Raw genomic sequence first — 18,757 nt, forward strand, 5'->3', positions numbered from 1 at the left:
GCCTGTGATTGCTTTCTGTTCCCGTATTGCCTCACTAGCCCTCTTTACTGCAATACTGACTTCTGGATACCTGACCTCTGATTTGTACCCTGACTCTGCCTTCTGCTTGACCCTTTGCACTTGACAAGATGTCCTGATTTTGACCCCTGGCTACCCCTGGTTTCGCTTCTCTGGTTATGTTTAGACTTGTTTTGGACTCTCCTGGTGTTGACCTTGGCTTGGTACATTTCTGTTTTTTGTCGTCAGATTTCTGTTACTAGTCTTTAGTTATTTGTCCTCCTGCCTTTCCTTCCCTGATACAGACTCTGCACTTATTCAGGAAGGGACTGCCACCCAGTTGTGGTCCGCTGTTTAGGGCGGATCATGCAAATAGGTACGAATAGTGCTAGGCAGGAGTTCAAGGCTCACTGTTCCCAACCATGATGACAGCATTCACCAAAATGTAGAAGCCTTAAAGGGATCGTGTGATGATGACTATGGTGTCTGAGCTGAAGGCAGCATGTTAAAGAGCAGGAGCAGCTGAGCCGATTGATATATAGTTTTATAGGAAAAAATTCAGTATAACTTGTATTTCATTCACTTAAATTCCTGCTCATTCTGGGCTTTGAAGTCAAGGAGACGGTCCTATCAGTGATTGACAGCCCTCCCCCAATGACTGTGCATACAGAGATGGCTGTCAATCACTGATAGGACCGCCTCCTTGACTTCAAAGCCCAGAATGAGCAGAAATTTAAGCGAATGAAATACAAGTTAGGGTACTTTCACACTAGCGTTAACGTTTTCCGGTATTGAGTTCCGTCCTAGGTGCTCAATACCGGAAAAAAAAACACTTCAGTTTTGTCCCAGTGCATTATGAATGGAGAGCAATCCGTTCAGTATGCATCAGGACGTCTTCAGTTCAGTCACTCTTACGATATTTTCTCCGGCCAAAATTCCGGAACACTTGCCGGAATGCCGGATCCGGCATTATTTTCCATTGAAATGTATTAATGCCGGATCCGGTACCAAGTGTTCCGGAAAAACGAATCCGATTTTCCTGGACTGCGCATGCGCAGACCCTTAAAAATGTAAAAATAAATAAATACTGGATCCGTTTTTCCGGATGACACCGGGGAGACGGATCCGGTATTTCAATGCATTTGTCAAACGGAACCGCATCCGGATCCGGAAACAAATGGTATCCGTTTGCACACGGGTTTCCGGATCCAGCAGGCAGTTCCGGCAACGGATTCCTCTAACGCTAGTGTGAAAGTACCCTTATAGTGATTTTCTCCCATAAAACTAGCTCCTCCTGCTCTATAACCTGCTGCCTTCAGCTCAGACACCATATTCAACGTGACGAGTTCCCTTTAATTTAAAGGGTCTTTCCTTGGGACAGATCTGTAATGTCGTGCACCCTTCCTCTTCACAGGTTAATGGAATCGATCTTCGCGGTGCTTCCCACGAACAAGCTGCGGCCGCCTTAAAAGGTGCAGGTCAGACGGTCACCATTGTAGCACAATACCAGCCTGAAGGTAAGCGATGGAGTCGCGACCCTCCTCCTACTCTTACTTCTCGTACAGTAGTTTATAATCTAAATATTCGCGAATTGTATCAGGGACAGTCAATTTCAGTGGCAAAGTGATCTGAATGCTCTGAACAAGGAAGCTGAAAGATTCCCACAGCCGCCCATCCCCCTCTGTCAACAAGGTACTGGCGGCTAATGGTTGTCAGACTACAGACTGTCCAAAAGACTTTTTTTTAAGTCAATTTTGCTTTGAGTGTGCTTTGTTGTAATTTGCGCAAATGGTGTTAATTATAAAAAATAAATAAATAAATAAATAAATCTGCAATACTGCAAGTAACCAGCAGAGGGCATAGTGCGATCCCTGAAAATCTATTCACTTCTAGCAATACTTTTTCTGCTTTTGCAACTGATCCCATTCATTTCTATGAGACCAAGGCCTTATGTGCGTTGCTGTGGTACAGATCTGTAATGATGGGATCAGTAACTTGTCTCCATAGCGTGCCACGGGCCCACACGACCTGAGAGGAATAATATCGCGGCTGCCTCGTCACTGTTCACACTGATGTCATGGAGTGTGACAATTATGAATGCAGCGAGATCCCATTGACTTATATTTGGTTCTGTTTGGATTCTCGGCTTTATTCTCGCCGTCAAAAATACCAAAAGTGAAGTAGGTGCGCATCCTGACGCGGTATAGATAGAGCTCGGACTGTATTAGGTCATTATGCTTGCGGATAACGCCACATTGCGACTTTAGCAAATGAACATTACGTTCTGCGGATACTGCACCATTCTACAAATTTAGCAAATTAGCACAATGCCCCGTGTACGGTATATATTGGGAGTCGTGTGTCAAAGGGCAAACAGTTCCAGTATTTTGGAAAATATTAGTGTCAGAGTGACTTGAATACGGACACTGTGCCCTGCGGATACTGCGCCACATTACAACTTTAACAATTTAGCGCACTGAAGTACATATATATTGAGGCTCATATATGTACAGCTAGCCTCTTCTGTACAGCTAGCCCCCCGCTCTGGATATACCACCTGTGTACAATGTCCGAGCACACTATACCAAGTCCCCCCACAGTGCAAGGTAACACACCCGGCCCACATTGAAGTCATTTGGACTATTCACAGCCAGTCAATAACGGCCGTCACAAAATAGGACATCTCCTTTTTTTGGCCATTTTCACGGCTGAAATCAATGGGACCTTTTTGTTACAACCGTTTAGCCAGGAGGGCACCAGCTAACGGCCGTTAAAAATGGGTTAAAAAAAAGGGCCTTTCAGGGGTTGAAAGATAATAATAGTAAAATACTCACTTGATCCACTTGCACGCAATGGAACGCCCGCTCCGCACTGGAGAGCCCGTGTGTTTCCGTAGATCGCCGCTGCTATTTGCCATACGGACTTCATTGTCTGGCCCCACATCATTAGGAGATTGGTGGACATGCACCCACTATTGGACAGTGTACACAATGAACCTCACCCGTAGAGCATGCACACGACCGTAGTTGGCCGGTGCCCGTATTGCGGGCGCAAGCTGTTTGTGCACCACATCACTTGAATGGGTCCGCAATCCGGAGGGTGCAGTGCGGAACATTAGGCATGGAAGTGCTTCCGTGGGTTTTCTGTCCGACCCTCCGCACCGCGAAAAAATTGAAGGCGCCTGTGCCAGTCACACGGATGGTGCCTGAGTATTGGGGAGTGCAAAAAATTCACAGAACGGGCAGCACACTTAGGCTACTTTCACACTAGCGGCACGGACCTCCGGCAGGCTCTTCCGTCGGATCCGTCCTGCCGCTAGTGACCGCGTGTCCCCGGACTGCCGCTCCGTCCCCATTGACTATAATGGGGGCGAGAGCGGAGTTCTGTGCGAGAGGCTGCCGGAATAAAACTACGACATGTCTGACATTTATTCCGGCAGCCTCTCGCCGTGCGCTGCTGGAAACTCTGACGATACTCCGCCCCGCCCCCATTATAGTCAATGGCGACGGAGCGGTAATCCGGGGGCACACGGTGACTAGCGGCAGGACGGACCCTACAGGCTGTTCACCCGACGGAAGAGCCTGCCGGAGGTCCGTGCCGCTACTGTGAAAGTAGCCGTGAAAAAAGGCCGTTAAAAATGGACATTTTTCAGCCATTTGCTTAATCGTTTATAACATCTGTTTTGCATCCAATTTAATGGCCGTTATAAACAGTCAAAACCCCAACCCCTGCAGTGCCCTAAATATATACATTATGCCCCCCATAGTGCTCCTTAGTGCTTCAGTAATTATAATGACCCCCAATGTAGATAATGACCCGATCAGTGCCTCCCGGTAGTTATAATAGCCCCCAAGTTGTGCCCCTCCCCCAGATGTGCCCCCATATTTAATGTGTAATGCATGAATAGAGTCATTATGCACCACATTACAGCTTTAACAAGTTAGCACAATACTATATATATACAAGGGAAAACCCCAGAAATAACGTTTTGTGATGGCGTCTTTTTAACTTACGTTTTTTTCCGATGTGGTCATGAGGCGGCTTCCTGTAACACTACTGCCCGTACATGTGGATGCAGTAATGAGCTGAGATGGCGGATATAATTACCGTTTTCCCCAGGGGTATCTAGGGGACGCTACATGCGTCCCCTTTGCTTACTTTGCACATACTATTTTTAATTTACTATCATTAATTTTTGATTCGCTGGTTATTGTAACTTGTTTAATTGAGGAGTTAATTATAGAAGGAGCTTTATACCAGCCTTGGAGATCATGGCGTCCTCCTCCTAACGACTGTACAGAGCTGTGTTCACACCTGGAATCCGGCTTCCTGATGCCTTTCATACCATAAAGCAGGGATGACCAACCTGCGGCCCTCCAGCTGTTGCAAAACTACAACTCCCAGCATGCCGAGTCTGCCTACAGCTATCAGCCTACAGCAGGGCATGGTGGGAGTTGTAGTTTTACAACAGCTGGAGAACCACAGGTTTGCCATAAAGCATTCAGAGATGTGGTACCAAACACATCCAGATCCCTGCAGGAGGCCAGAGTTTTGTCATCTGACTCTGACTGTGTGAGAGGAAGCAGGAGATGTGGAGATCTGTGTGTGACAGACCCGACATCGATGGCTAAAAGATACACTTTACCTTACAAAATGATGGTAGACATTAACTGTCATAACAAATTACGGTAGTTCATTTGGCAAAGCTGTTAGAGGGCAGCATTTTGTAATGTATCCCTGTAATGTTTTGTATGCCCTTGACAATACACACTGTTTACTGTATGTCAAATGCTGTGATTTCCTCTCTGGCACAGACTATCTCCATCTGATGACATTCACACTAAATGCTATTTTTCAATGTATACATACAATGAATTTCCATAAAGCTGAATTATACTCCAGAGCTGCACTCACTATTCTGCTGGTGACGTCACTGTGTACATACATTACATTACTTATCCTGTACTGATCCTGAGTTACATCCTGTATTATACTCCAGAGCTGCACTCACTATTCTGCTGGTGGAGTCACTGTGTACATACATTACATTACTCATCCTGTACTGATCCTGAGTTACATCCTGTATTATACTCCAGAGCTGCACTCACTATTCTGCTGGTGGAGTCACTGTGTACATACATTACATTACTTACCCTGTACTGATCCTGAGTTACATCCTGTATTATACTCCAGAGCTGCACTCACTGTTCTGCTGGTGCAGTCACTGTCTACATACATTACATTACTTACCCTGTACTGATCCTGAGTTACATCATGTATTATACTCCAGAGCTGCACTCACTATTCTGCTGGTGCAGTCACTGTGTACATACATTACATTACTTAACCTGTGCTGATCCTGAGTTACATCTTGTATTATACTCCAGAGCTGCACTCACTATTCTGCTGGTGGAGTCATTGTGTACAGGTGGCAGCTTTACTTGGTACAACAGGGGTCACGAGACTCCAGTTCTTCCGAAAACTGGTGAGACCCCCTCTTCTCCGAAATTTCTGACATACATAAGCCATAAAGGTCAATGGTCGGAGTACCCCTTTTAGTCCAAATTTATGGTATTTGCATTTCTCGGATATCCGCCATTCTACTGTAATTATTACACGCGGGCCCCTGACTCATCCACATGCTGTACGTATTTAGGGCTAGGGCTCGGATTGTGCAGCATCTCATTGATACCTCCTTAATTACTGTCTAATGAAGCTTAATTTTGTAACAGTAAAGCACAATGAGTCACAGACGCCGTATTATGTTTTCTTCGCCCACAATCCCTAATAGATCCCGCATTCGGTTCAATGATTTCCCAACTGTGGTCTCGTAGGAGCAGACTTGGCCCTGCTCTCCTTCATTAGGCTCTCAATATGTGTATTTTGACTCCAGTCGAGGTTGTTGATTTTCGTATTTTGGACGTCCTCAATTTTCCATCTTGAGTCAGATTTAAAGGGCCAGGTCAGTAAAAGTCGTACTGAGATCCTTATAATATGAAAGCAAGCTCCTCGGAGAGGGCTCCGTTCATTTCAGTGAAGAGTGATGGTGAATGGGTGGACCCTCTCCACGGAGTCCTGCTCCCCCTGGGACTGGGTGGTCACTGTAGCTGCAAGACCCCGACCAGTTTCATAAAAAGCTTCTCATTCCACCTTCCTAATCATCACTGCAGATTAGTGAGAGGTAGGAGTAGGTGTGACCCGAAGGTCTTGGGCCCCAATACAAAATCTGTGTCAGGGCCCCCACCAACCATATCACTATTGGGGTCATTTATCAAACTGGTGTACAGTGGAGCTGGCTTAGTCGCCCATAGCAGCCAATCAGATTCCACCTTTTATTTTTGACAGCTCCTTTGGAGAATGAACGGTGGGATTTAATTGGTTGCTATGGGCAACTAAGCCAGTTCTACTTTACATCAGTTTGATAAATGACCCCATATGACTTCTTATTTGGAAGTGGGTCCCCTCAAGTATTAGGCCTCTTTCACACGGGCGAGATTTCCACGCGGGTGCAATGCGTGAGGTGAACGCATTGCACCCGCACTGAATCCGGACCCATTTCATTTCTATGGGGCTGTGCACATGAGCGGTAATTTTCACGCATCACTTTTGCGTTGCGTGAAAATCGCAGCATGTTCTATATTGTGCGTTTTCCACGCAACGCAGGCCCCATAGAAGTGAATGGGGCTGCGTGAAAATCGCAAGCATCCGCAAGCAAGTGCGGATGCGGTGCGATTTTCACGCACGGTTGCTAGGAGACGATCGGGATGGGGACCCGATCTTTATTATTTCCCCTTATAACATGGTTATAAGGGAAAATAACAGCATAATGCATAGTACAAAAGGGCTGGAGGGCTTAAAAATATAAATAAAAATTAACTCACCTTAATCCACTTGATCGCGCAGCCGGCATCTCTTCTGTCTTCTTCTTTGAGGAAAAGGACCTTTGATGACGTCACTACGCGCATCACGTGGTCCGTCACATGATCCATCATCATGGTAAAAGATCATGTGATGGACCATGTGATGAGCGTAGTGACGTCATCAAAGGTCCTTTTCCTCAAAGAAGAAGACAGAAGAGATGCCGGCTGCGCGATCAAGTGGATTAAGGTGAGTTAAATAATTTATTTATTTTTTTAACCCCTCCAGCCCTATTGTACTATGCATTCTGTATTCAGACATATTGAAGACATTAAAGGGGTTTTCCCATCTCAGACAATGGGGCATATCGCTAGGATATTAATTGTCTGATAGGTGCGGGACCCGCACCTACAATGAGAACGGAGTGGGGAGATGAATGGAGGGCGCACTGCACATGCGCAGCCGCCCTCCATTTATTTCTATGGGGCCGCCGAAAATAGCCGAGCGCTGGCTCGGGTTTTGCCGTCTGCCCCATGGAAATGAATGGGAGCATGGGCCGCGCATGCGCGGTGCGCTCCCATTCACTTCTATGGGAGCAGCTCTTGCTGGTGGACGGACCCCGGGAAATCCGGGGTCCTCCAACCACAGCACTCCCCGCTTCGTTCTCGTTGTAGGTGCGGGTCCCAGCGGTGGGGGCATATCCTAGCGATATGCCCCCATTGTCTGAGATGGGAATACCCCTTTGATAGTGCATAGAGTAAGCTCCTGACCCCTCCTAGTGGTGGCTTCAGGTAATGAGAATGTTGCACTGTACCTATGGCTGTGTTAAGGTAAGCAGGGGGTTTGGAGCTCTGTATCAGAGAAAAACAGATGGGGTAATTTATCAAACTAGTGTAAAGTAGAACTGGCAACTGCCCATAGCAACCAATCAGATTCCACCTTTCATTTTTCACAGCAACTTTGCAAAATGAAAGGTGAAATCTGATTGGTTGCTATGGGCAACTAAGCCAATTCTACTTTGCACCAGTTTGATATATGACCCCAAGAGTCTGTATAAATGAATTTATCCTACTGAATTTTGTACTGTAGTGTCCCACTAGGTAAAGGTGGGCACTGCACAAAAGGGGTTAATGTGTTGTTATTACCTGTAATGTTATGTGTATGCATTTCCCTGTGTTAACTGGTGTCAGGCCTATTAGGGTGCAGTTTAGCCTCCCAGACGTTAGAGGGAGCCAGAGAGCCCTGGTCATATATAGGTAGGCCCAGACAGGGGAAGTTAGTTCATTCCAGGGGACTAGAGGAGTTACTTCTTCCACCTGAAGCTCCTGAGGCTAGGATTAGCTCAGTAGAGACACCCCAGTTGCAGGACAGCACCTCCTGGGAGAAACCTGCAGTTACCCTCAAGCCGAGTAAGGACAATACCAGGTCAGATAAGTACCCTGATGGGCAGAGGTTCTATAAAGTACAGCAAGCGCCAATACTGGAGAGAGAATTTATATACCAAGGATTAAAGCCAGCATTTAGGCATCCGGGCCTTGGGATCCAGCCAGCTAGAATAGCTGAAGGGAATAGAGCAGCATTGCACTGCAAAGCATTAACCGTTGTGCCCTCCAAGTATCTTGCATGATTAATACCTGCCACTATCTAAAGTCTACCTGCTTGTGAAGTATTGTTCAAGGGACTGCGTTATCATCCTTATCAACTGTAACTGTATGTACAAAGTTGGACTGTGTTCACCAAGTAAAGAAACGTTTGGTTTATCCACTGAGTACTCAGTTATTCCTCCTATAAATCGGTGTGCCACCGTTACAGGCACTGGCGTCACGAATCCAACAGGGACCTTGCCCCAGGCACTGAAAATACCTGTAACATCCAGGGCACCTCATCCACCATCAGGCCTGGTCCCTACATACAGAGTGTGCCCCAGAGGAACTGTGTCTACCTCTCCTTCACTGCCGCATGCCTGCCCAGGGTTCTCCCATACAGTGAGCAACCCTCGATTTCCCATAACCGTGACCTCACATCGCAATACCCTGCAGGTCTGGCGTGCTGCATAAATTGGCGTCACGAACAGGATTTACGGAACATTCCTGCGCCATTGCGGATATAAAACTGTGTGCTGAAAATTGCCTTAAAGTGACAAAGCCCTATTGTTTTATTCAAAATTGCTGGGCCAAAGAACTAAAAAGAATTAGCGGTGTGAAGATAGTGTTTTCTGGACTGTTTGCTGCTTGTTTAAGCCACCGCTTGCTGTCAGTGAATAGACAGCCATTTTGCCACTTAAACCTGAGGTGGATTACAAGTGCGCCCGGTGAACTGTTTGGCGCGAAAAAGAGGACTTTGGCGCGAAAAGAACCAGGCGGAGTCATCACCCAGCCGGCGAGGAGGAAGAACGCCGCCCTGTCTGGAGAAAGAGGTGCCGCCTACCTGAGTCCCGGAGCTACGAGAGGCCGCGCCCACCTGCTGACGCTGTACGCAGGACGTCCGACGCCCGTAGCCACGCATCTCGCGAGACTTGGAGCGAGCACCACCGGAGTGAGTACCAACTTAAAACTGTTGCCGGCTCTGCTATTTACCTTATCGGAACGTTGCCGACCCCTGCCAGGGCACCGGAGGGAGCCCCGTTAGCGACAAAAGACTTTTCTGTGAAAAAAAAAAAAAATATTATTATCATTGCCGCTCCGGTCCGCTCTGCTACATTTAAAGGGCCATACCCACCTAGCAACGCCATGTCCACACCTGAGGAAATCGGACAGGTGGCCCCAGTCGTGCCTTCTGGAGTATCCCCAGCCGACCCTAGGGCCCCTGCCGCCGCGACACCGCCAAGCATGATGCCGCTAACTATGCCGTACTATTTTGGGGCCCCCTGGTTCCCACGTTATTCAGGGGAAGCCCATAAGTTAAAAGACTTTAGAGAACAGATACTGGCCTTGTTCCGGCTTTATCCCATAAATGCCGAACAGCAAATGGAGATCCTCCTAGCTCAGTTGGAAGGGGCCGCCCGCAGGGAAGTCATGTCATGGCCCCGCTCTGAGAAAAGTAGCCTGGAACAGATCTTTGATCGCTTGGGCGCCACGTTTGAGGCCAGAACGGTGTCAGAAGTTAAAATGCGTTTCTTCAGCAGAAAGCAGCAACCTGGGGAGTCGCTCCCTGATTTTGCCCTGTCTACAAGAGACACTGAGAGCTGTAGTCCAAGTGGATCCTAAAGAAGCTGAGGACCAGGACCGGACTCTCAGAGAGCAATTCATTGCAGGCGTAAGTAATGAGCATTTAAAGGGCCAGCTACGCATGTTGTCTGCTCAACACCCCCACTGTGCCTTTCTGGACTTTAAAGAATTGGCCATCAGTATATTGGGCCAGAACCCGGCTCCAGGGCCGGCAGCCTCCTATGAACCCCAGGCTTGTCAGCCAAAGACTGTTAATGTGGGACCTGCAGGAGTCAGTCAGGCGACCCAAGCTCCAGTCACGGAAGTAGTGGCAGCCCTCATGGAGCAAGTGAACCATCTTACTCTAAGTCTAGAGAAGGTGTGCAAAAAAATTGAGGAATGGGAGAGACCATTGTTACTGGAAGATGAAAGTCCTTTTCCTCCAAGGCTCCCACCTGCATATGGGGACGTATACCCAAAAGAGCCTGATGGGCGACCAAGGTACCGGCCCAGGAGCAGAAAGCAGCCTGTCTGCCACCACTGCAAGAAATATGGACATACTGAATCAATGTGCTGGCAGTTAAACGGGCAACCCCTGAGGCAGAGGACCGCCCCTCGGGAGGTAGAACAGTAGGTCCAAAGGATCCAAGCTGGATGCCTAAGTATGTAGGATCCCGTCCAAAAATTAATATATGCATCAACGGGATACCCTTTGAAGCCCTCTTGGACACTGGGTCACAGGTCACCACCATTCAACGGCCTGCTTTTGACAAGTTCTGGGATCCAAGTCTTCTCACCCAGCCACCAGAGTCCTGGCTAGATATCATTGCCAGCAACGGTAAGCCAGTGAAAGTGCATGGGTATTGGGAACCTACCCTTCAAGTGGGAGAAGCCACCCTGCCACAGCAAGGCGTGATTGTGGTACAAGCAGGAGATAAAGGAGGACACCCTGTGATCTTAGGGACTAACGTTCTGAAAAATTGTTACTCTGAAGTGCTTGACGCACTGAATCAAACTATATCTTCAGCCTCACCTGCTTCCAGAAGAGTTATCCAAAAGACTATTAGTGTGCTGTGTGCTCAGCAAAGGTTCGCCAACAAGAAAGGAGAAATTTGCACTGTCCGGATCCGGGATAACCGACCGGTAATTCTGCCTCCAAACTCCCAGATCATCCTGTGGTGCCGTGCTGTGTTAGGGATCCAGGGCCAGGACTATCAAGCCCTAGTGGAACCTATTCCCTTTGAAAATCATCCCTTCATACGGACAGCCAAGAGCATGGTGACTGTGTCTCAAGGTAAAGTGCCTGTCCGCTTGATTAACTTTGGTGACCATCCTGTTACTCTCCTTAAACACTGCCCCGTTGCTCAGCTTTTCCAGGTGTCTTTCCAGGATGTGATCCGTTTGCCTGCCACGGAGGCGTTCCAGACCACACAGAGCAGCAGCACCCCTACCGCATCCTGGTGGGAAGAACTACATGTGGGGGACGAATCTACCCCAAAGGAGCAGATAGAGGGAGTCCTGAAGCTGGTGAAGGAGCACCACCAGGCTTTCAGCAAACACTCCACGGACTATGGAGAGGTCAGTGTAATCAAGCACACCATACCCACTGGCTCTCATCCTCCTATTAAGGAGAGGCACAGACCCATACCGCCTACTACCTATCAGTCTGTGAAAGAGATGATAAAGGAGATGAAAGACTCTAATATAATCCGGGACAGCCATAGTCCCTGGGCTGCTCCCTTAGTTCTTGTCCGGAAAAAGGATGGCAGCATAAGGTTCTGCGTGGATTACAGGAAAATTAATCAAATCACCCACAAAGATGCATATCCATTGCCACGCATTGAAGAGTCCTTGACTGCTCTGGTGTCATCAGCCTATTTCTCTACCTTGGACTTAACCAGTGGGTACTGGCAAGTACCCATGACCCCAGAAGATTGAGAAAAGACTGCTTTCACTACACCTATGGGCCTGTTTGAATTCAATTATATGCCGTTTGGACTGTGTAACGCTCCAGGAACGTTCCAGAGGCTGATGGAACGTTGTTTAGGCCATAGGAATTTTGAGACTGTACTCTTATATCTGGATGACGTCATTGTATACTCCAAGACGTATGAGGACCATTTAAAGCACCTGGGTGAGGTGTTTCAAGTTCTTGCTAAGTATGGCCTCAAGATCAAACCATCCAAGTGCCACCTGCTGAAACCAGCGGTCAAATACCTTGGGCACGTTGTCAGTGCCGACGGAATACAACCTGACCCTGATAAACTTGCTGCTGTCCGCAACTGGCCTACTCCAACGACCGTGAAAGAGGTGAGAAGCTTTCTCAGTTTTGCAGGGTACTATAGGCGTTTCATCCCGCACTTCGCACAAATTGCGGATCCCATCCAGGAACTGTTGAGGGGGCATCCAAAGAAGAGCCCGAAAACCCCTATTCCTGTTGAATGGAACCAAGAACGAGAAATTGCCTTTCAACTCCTAAAGAAGAAGTTGACTGAACCCCCTGTTCTGGGTTACCCAGATTATCAGAAGCCGTTCCTCCTCTACACGGATGCCAGTAAAAGAGGCCTGGGGGCCGTGTTGGCTCAAGTGCAAGACAACAAAGAAAGGGTAATTGCCTACGCCAGCAGATCCCTGAAGGGAGCTGAAAAGAATGATCAGAATTACAGTTCTTTCAAGCTGGAGTTTCTTGCCTTAGTGTGGGCTGTGACTGAAAAGTTCAAAGACTATCTTGCTGCCACACCATTTGTTGCCTTCACGGACAATAATCCCCTGGCGCATCTGAACACGGCCAAGTTAGGGGCACTGGAGCAAAGATGGGCCTCCCGCCTTGCCAACTATGACTTTTCTGTGAAGTACCGGGCAGGCCGCTCCAATGATAATGCTGATGCCCTGTCGCGGCTCCCCACTACAGAGGCCCCAGATGAGTTAAAAGATGCCTGGGAAGAAGTGGAAATGCCCGCGTTCTACAGGAAATTTGCCCAGCAGGATAATATCCGTATTGAAAATCTCCCTGCTGCTGATCCTCCCTCATCAGATGATCCTGAGTCCGGAGGCGATCAAGAAAGATGGATTAAGCTCCAGTCCGAAAGTAGAGTCCTCAGTGATTTGCTCGACTTCCTTACCAGTGGGAAAATCCCTGAGAGAATCCGCAGGAAGAGTGCAGACCCAGAAATAGTAAGACTGTGGAGACATCGCCACCAACTATTCCTTCAAAGAGGCCTGTTGCTCAGAAGGAGTCTGGATCCCGTGTCCTGTGATAGAGTCTACCAGATTCTCCTGCCACGTCGGGATGCCAGCCTGGTACTGGACATGTACCACAACCAGTCCGGACACTTCGGGGTGCAAAAGACTGAGGCCACTGTACGGAGGAGATTCTATTGGATTGGGATGAGAGAAGATATCGAGAAATGGTGCTGAGAATGCACTGCCTGTGCTGTGGGGCGGACGGAACGCCATGACCAGAGGGCGCCTCTCCATCCTATTGTAAGTACAGCTCCTCTAGAATTGGTCGCGATTGATCATGTGAAGTTGGAGCCAAGTCGCTCTGGATATACATATGCCATGACTATAATTGACCACTTCACCAAGTTTGTCGTAGCAGTGCCTGTGAAAGACCTGACAGCCAAGACTACAGCGGAGGCGTTCTGGAAACATTTCCTTCTGCCCTACGGCTGTCCAGAAAGGATCCTCACCGATCAAGGGTCTGCATTTGAGTCACAGCTGTTCCATGAGATGTGCCTGCTACACAACTGCCAGAAAGTCCGGACCACCGCCTATCATCCGCAAGGTAACGGACTCTGTGAAAAGATGAATAAAACTCTCATTGAAATGCTGAGAGCAGTACCCCCTGATACGAGGGGTGATTGGCCTACTCTGTTGCCACAACTGATGTACACTTATAACAACACCATCCATTGTTCCACCGGTTACACCCCGTTCTATCTGATGTTTGGGCGACAAGGGAGATTACCTGCGGATCACTCCCTGGGGGTACAAGTGCCGGATGTGATCAACCCACTGCCCAGGACTGATTGGGTAGTGGAGCACCAGAGGCGTCTTCTTAATGCCAAGGAGATTGTGCAAGAACGCATGGAGAATGTCCGGGAACGCCAGCAAAAAGACTACGACCAGACTGCTCATGCGGGACCCCTGGCTCTTGGAGACAAGGTTTGGTTGAAAAACAACCACCGGACCAGTAAGTTGGACAGCAAATGGGAAAGGATTCCCTACCTTATCACTGCCATATCTAATGCTGCAGCCCACATTTACCAGGTCTCCAGAGAAGGAAAAGGTCCCCAAGTTGTTCACAGGAACCGCCTCAAACCCTGTATCGAAGGAGAACCAGCGGCGGAGGAGATGGAGCCTGAGCCTTCTGAGGAAGAATTGCCGGCTCCACCTATTGACCCTATGCAGGCTGTGGAGAACTTGATCCACGATAAAGAGCCACTCCACTGGGCCCTCACGCCTTGGTTGAATTTGCTGGTTCCTGCTCCTGTTCCTGTTGGTCTCCCGTCTCAGGAGACCTTACCTCAGAGAGTTCCTGAAGAAGTTCCAGAGGCGGTGAGCTCCCTTGACCTTCCTGAGTTCAGGCAGGAAGAATCTCCGCCACTAAGGAGGTCTACCCGTTCTACCAGGGGACACCCACCTGTGAGGTTTGAGGACTACATCATGAGCCCAGGTAGCCCCTCACGGGAAACCCCTGTTTAACTCTGTTGCAAGCCTGGGTACGGACTCATATTTGTTCCTTGAGCCTCCAAGAACTTTACATCGTTTTATATTGTTCTACTGTTATATTATGGACAATTTGCATTTATGGACTATCCTGGTTTATTGATACGCTGCGCCAGGTCAGCGCCCCTGTTCCCTCACACTATCCTGAGAGAAGAGAACGACGCCCCTTTTCACCATTCCTTCAGTTTAATGTTTGTATTGTTGCTGTGATATTTGCCATGTATGCCGGTTCTCATTTTGTCTTTCAGGCTGCAGTATCCAGCCAGGCGGGGCCCCTCCATGTTGCGCCGAGGACGGGCAACGTTATAGCGTGGTGGTATGTAGTGTCCCACTAGGTAAAAGTGGGCACTGCACAAAAGGGGTTAATGTGTTTTTATTACCTGTAATGTTATGTGTATGCATTTTCCCTGTGTTAACTGGTGTCAGGCCTATTAGGGTGCAGTTTAGCCTCCCAGACGTTAGAGGGAGCCAGAGAGCCCTGGTCATATATAGGTAGGCCCAGACAGGGGAAGTTAGTTCATTCCAGGGGACTAGAGGAGTTACTTCGTCCACCTGAAGCTCCTGAGGCTAGGATTAGCTCAGTAGAGACACCCCAGTTGCAGGACAGCACCTCCTGGGAGAAACCTGCAGTTACCCTCAAGCCGAGTAAGGACAATACCAGGTCAGATAAGTACCCTGATGGGCAGAGGTTCTATAAAGTACAGCAAGCGCCAATACTGGAGAGAGAATTTATATACCAAGGATTAAAGCCAGCATTTAGGCATCCGGGCCTTGGGATCCAGCCAGCTAGAATAGCTGAAGGGAATAGAGCAGCATTGCACTGCAAAGCATTAACCGTTGTGCCCTCCAAGTATCTTGCATGATTAATACCTGCCACTATCTAAAGTCTACCTGCTTGTGAAGTATTGTTCAAGGGACTGCGTTATCATCTTTATCAACTGTAACTGTATGTACAAAGTTGGACTGTGTTCACCAAGTAAAGAAACGTTTGGTTTATCCACTGAGTACTCAGTTATTCCTCCTATAAATCGGTGTGCCACCGTTACAGGCACTGGCGTCACGAATCCAACAGGGACCTTGCCCCAGGCACTGAAAATACCTGTAACATCCAGGGCACCTCATCCACCATCAGGCCTGGTCCCTATATACAGAGTGTGCCCCAGAGGAACTGTGTCTACCTCTCCTTCACTGCCGCATGCCTGCCCAGGGTTCTCCAATACAGTGAGCAACCCTCGCTTGCCTATAACCGTGACCTCACATCGCAATACCCTGCAGGTCTGGCGTGCTGCAGTACCTACTGTATTTAAGTTTTTTTTATAATTAGATGTAGATTCTCTGACTTTGATGTTGGTCCTGATTCCCCCGCTTCTGTTCTCAGGTAAGATCGAATATCCAACGTGTAGTCTTGGCTTCCTACCAACCATGTATGTGCCAGAAATATCGACCTCACATACATAAGTCTGCTGAAGCCATGGTTGTCACAGCGCATGTGCGGCATTTAGATTGTGTGCATGCACTAGTGTGACAAAGAGCCAGGGAGCGTGACCACTACATACCTGGCACATAAGAAACACCCACCTATATGACTAGTATGTTATGTACATGAAATCAGAAGGGTATTGCTGGGACATGAGAGGTGTAATGGACGGTTACTACACCGCCATGGGGTACACACATTGTGGAAACTGTAGCGGGACCATACTCCATGGCAATCAACACTGAACATATGGTCATGTTGTCCTCCTCTCTGTCCTCGAGTCTTTTCCTTCTTTCCCTGGTCTCAAAATGTTAGACCACGGGACCAAAATGCGTCTACATAGGACGTAAATTGAGCAGAAAAAGATCGACTGTAGATTCCGTAGCAAAATCCGTGAGGACTCTTGTGCTGTGGAGATGGTTCTCTTTCTCTAGGAGATACTTATTTGCATATTATTTTCCCATGGAGCATTGCTGCTGCCTCATACACAGCTGGTCTCCTTAAGGAGTGCCGGTGCCTCCCCTGTGCTCACTTAGAAGGCCAAATTCATAAGCATAAATGGATTCATATGGAAACGTACTGTATGTGAATGGAACGCAACCATTTGATAAAAGGTGTGACAGTCTGTAGCCGCCGATATTCATGCTCCAGAAGACGGTAAACAGATGGAACATCCTGCGAAATGTCTGCTGTATGATGGCGTGCCAGGGGAGCAGATGAGGACAGGACATGGCCGTTTTATGGGACCCACTGTCCATGATGGCATCCACAGTAGACACCTTCAGAGTAAAGAATGGCTTATGTTAGACCATTTTTAATATATATTTTTAAAGTTTTTGTCTAGTTCGAGAAGGTGGTGGGGAAACAAAGCAAGTTCTGATTCATTATATAATCTGTAAGAGATAGGCAACCTGTACTGTAAACTGGAATCCGTATGTGTCTCTCGGATATTTTTAGAGATGGCACGCAGATTCCTGTCGATATCCAAAAACTTTTGCTTCTACTTTAAAGGGGTTTCATCGCTGTGCACAATCACTCCTTATTAATGGGGTCTCTTGGCAGAAGTCCACTGAGAACTCCAGAGATTCGCTGTTAGTGTTAAGCGGATCGACAGACTTTGATCCGGATTTCAGGGAAAATTTAATTTGGTAACGAATCGATTTTTCCTAAAATGGGTTAAAAAATAAAAAAAATCATACTTTCCTCATCCGTTTAAGCGCAAAGAGCAAGCCGCCGCCATCTTGATTGAAGATCCCGCGTGAAATCCCATCGGCCGACGCGGTGACGTCATCACGGGCCACTCGAGATTTCGCGCTGGACCTTCACTCAAGATGGCGGCGTGTGGCTCTTCGCGATTAAACGGATAAGGTAAGTATGATTTTAATCGATTTTATTTTATTGCACATTTTAATATTAAACTCGATGAACGAGGCATCCGAGGGGCACAATCATGGGGAGCGGCGCAATCGCTCACTGTCATTGTACTCACTACTTACAAAGAAATGCGCTTCGTGACGAAGTAATTCGCCACAAAGCAAAATTTTTTGTAAAGTTCAGCAAAGCAGTCGAATCGAATTTAACAAAACTTCGCTCATCACTATTTGCTGTAATCTGGGTGAACCGGTTCAACTTTCCTGCAGCGCCACCACAGGCAAAAAGAAGCATTGCACAATGCCTATTCACATCAGTGGATTGTCTGTGTAGTACAGGGCAGGACAGGTCCCCCAGAGCCAGATACACTCTGTGTAACCACTTTCCACTCTTGACAAAGACCCTTAAGGGTCGAAACGTTGCCTTTTTTTCATGTTGGATCATATCTTGAATTAAGAAGAAAGCTACATGAGAAGAAGCCTGGAATTCGGACTTTGCCTCCAGCAGCGAGCTTACCGCAGGAGGAGGGCGCTGTTGGACATTTTTTGTTTGCTATCCTTAGAATAGGTGCACTACTGTGGTGGATGCTAACAGTAACATCTGACTAAACCCTCACACTGATGTTAAAAATTAGACTTTATCCAGTATATCCTTATATTCAGGACATACCTGAGCCCGCACACCACGCCAAGGTTTCTCAAGTGGCACGGGACCTAACGCTAAGGCCCCTTTCACACGGGCGAGTATTCCGCGCGGATGCGATGTGTGAGGTGAACGCATTGCACCCGCACTGAATCCCGACCCATTCATTTCTATGGTGCTGTTCACATGAGCGGTGATTGTCACGCATCACTTGTGCGTTGCGGGAAATTTGCAGCATGCTCTATATTCAGCGTTTTTCACGCAACGCAGGCCCCATATAAGTGAATGGGGTTGCGTGTAAATTGCAAGCAAGTGCGGATGCGGTGCGATTTTCACGCACGGTTGCTAACATGGTTATAAGGGAAAATAATATCATTCTTAATACAGAATGCATAGTACAATAGGGCTGGAGGGGTTAAAAAAAAATAAAAATAAATTAACTCACCTTAATCCACTTGATCGCGCAGCCGGCATCTCTTCTGTCTCCTTCTTTGCTGATTGCAGGAACAGGACCTGTGGTGACGTCACTCCGGTC

General features: G+C 47.9%; 1 protein-coding gene across 2 annotated transcripts in view; it reads left to right on the top strand.

The window, feature by feature from the left end:
• Positions 1-18,757, top strand: part of DLG2 (discs large MAGUK scaffold protein 2) — a 1,330,756-nt gene that overhangs the window by 1,063,735 nt on the left and 248,264 nt on the right. For both annotated transcript variants that reach the window (XM_040426389.1, XM_040426390.1), the window contains one exon: positions 1,412-1,514. In XM_040426389.1, coding sequence (XP_040282323.1) covers positions 1,412-1,514 — 103 coding nt within the window. The remainder of the gene's footprint in view (positions 1-1,411; positions 1,515-18,757) is intronic.

Source organism: Bufo bufo, chromosome 3, assembly GCF_905171765.1.
Source record: "Bufo bufo chromosome 3, aBufBuf1.1, whole genome shotgun sequence".
Classification (NCBI taxonomy): Eukaryota; Metazoa; Chordata; class Amphibia; order Anura; family Bufonidae; genus Bufo; species Bufo bufo.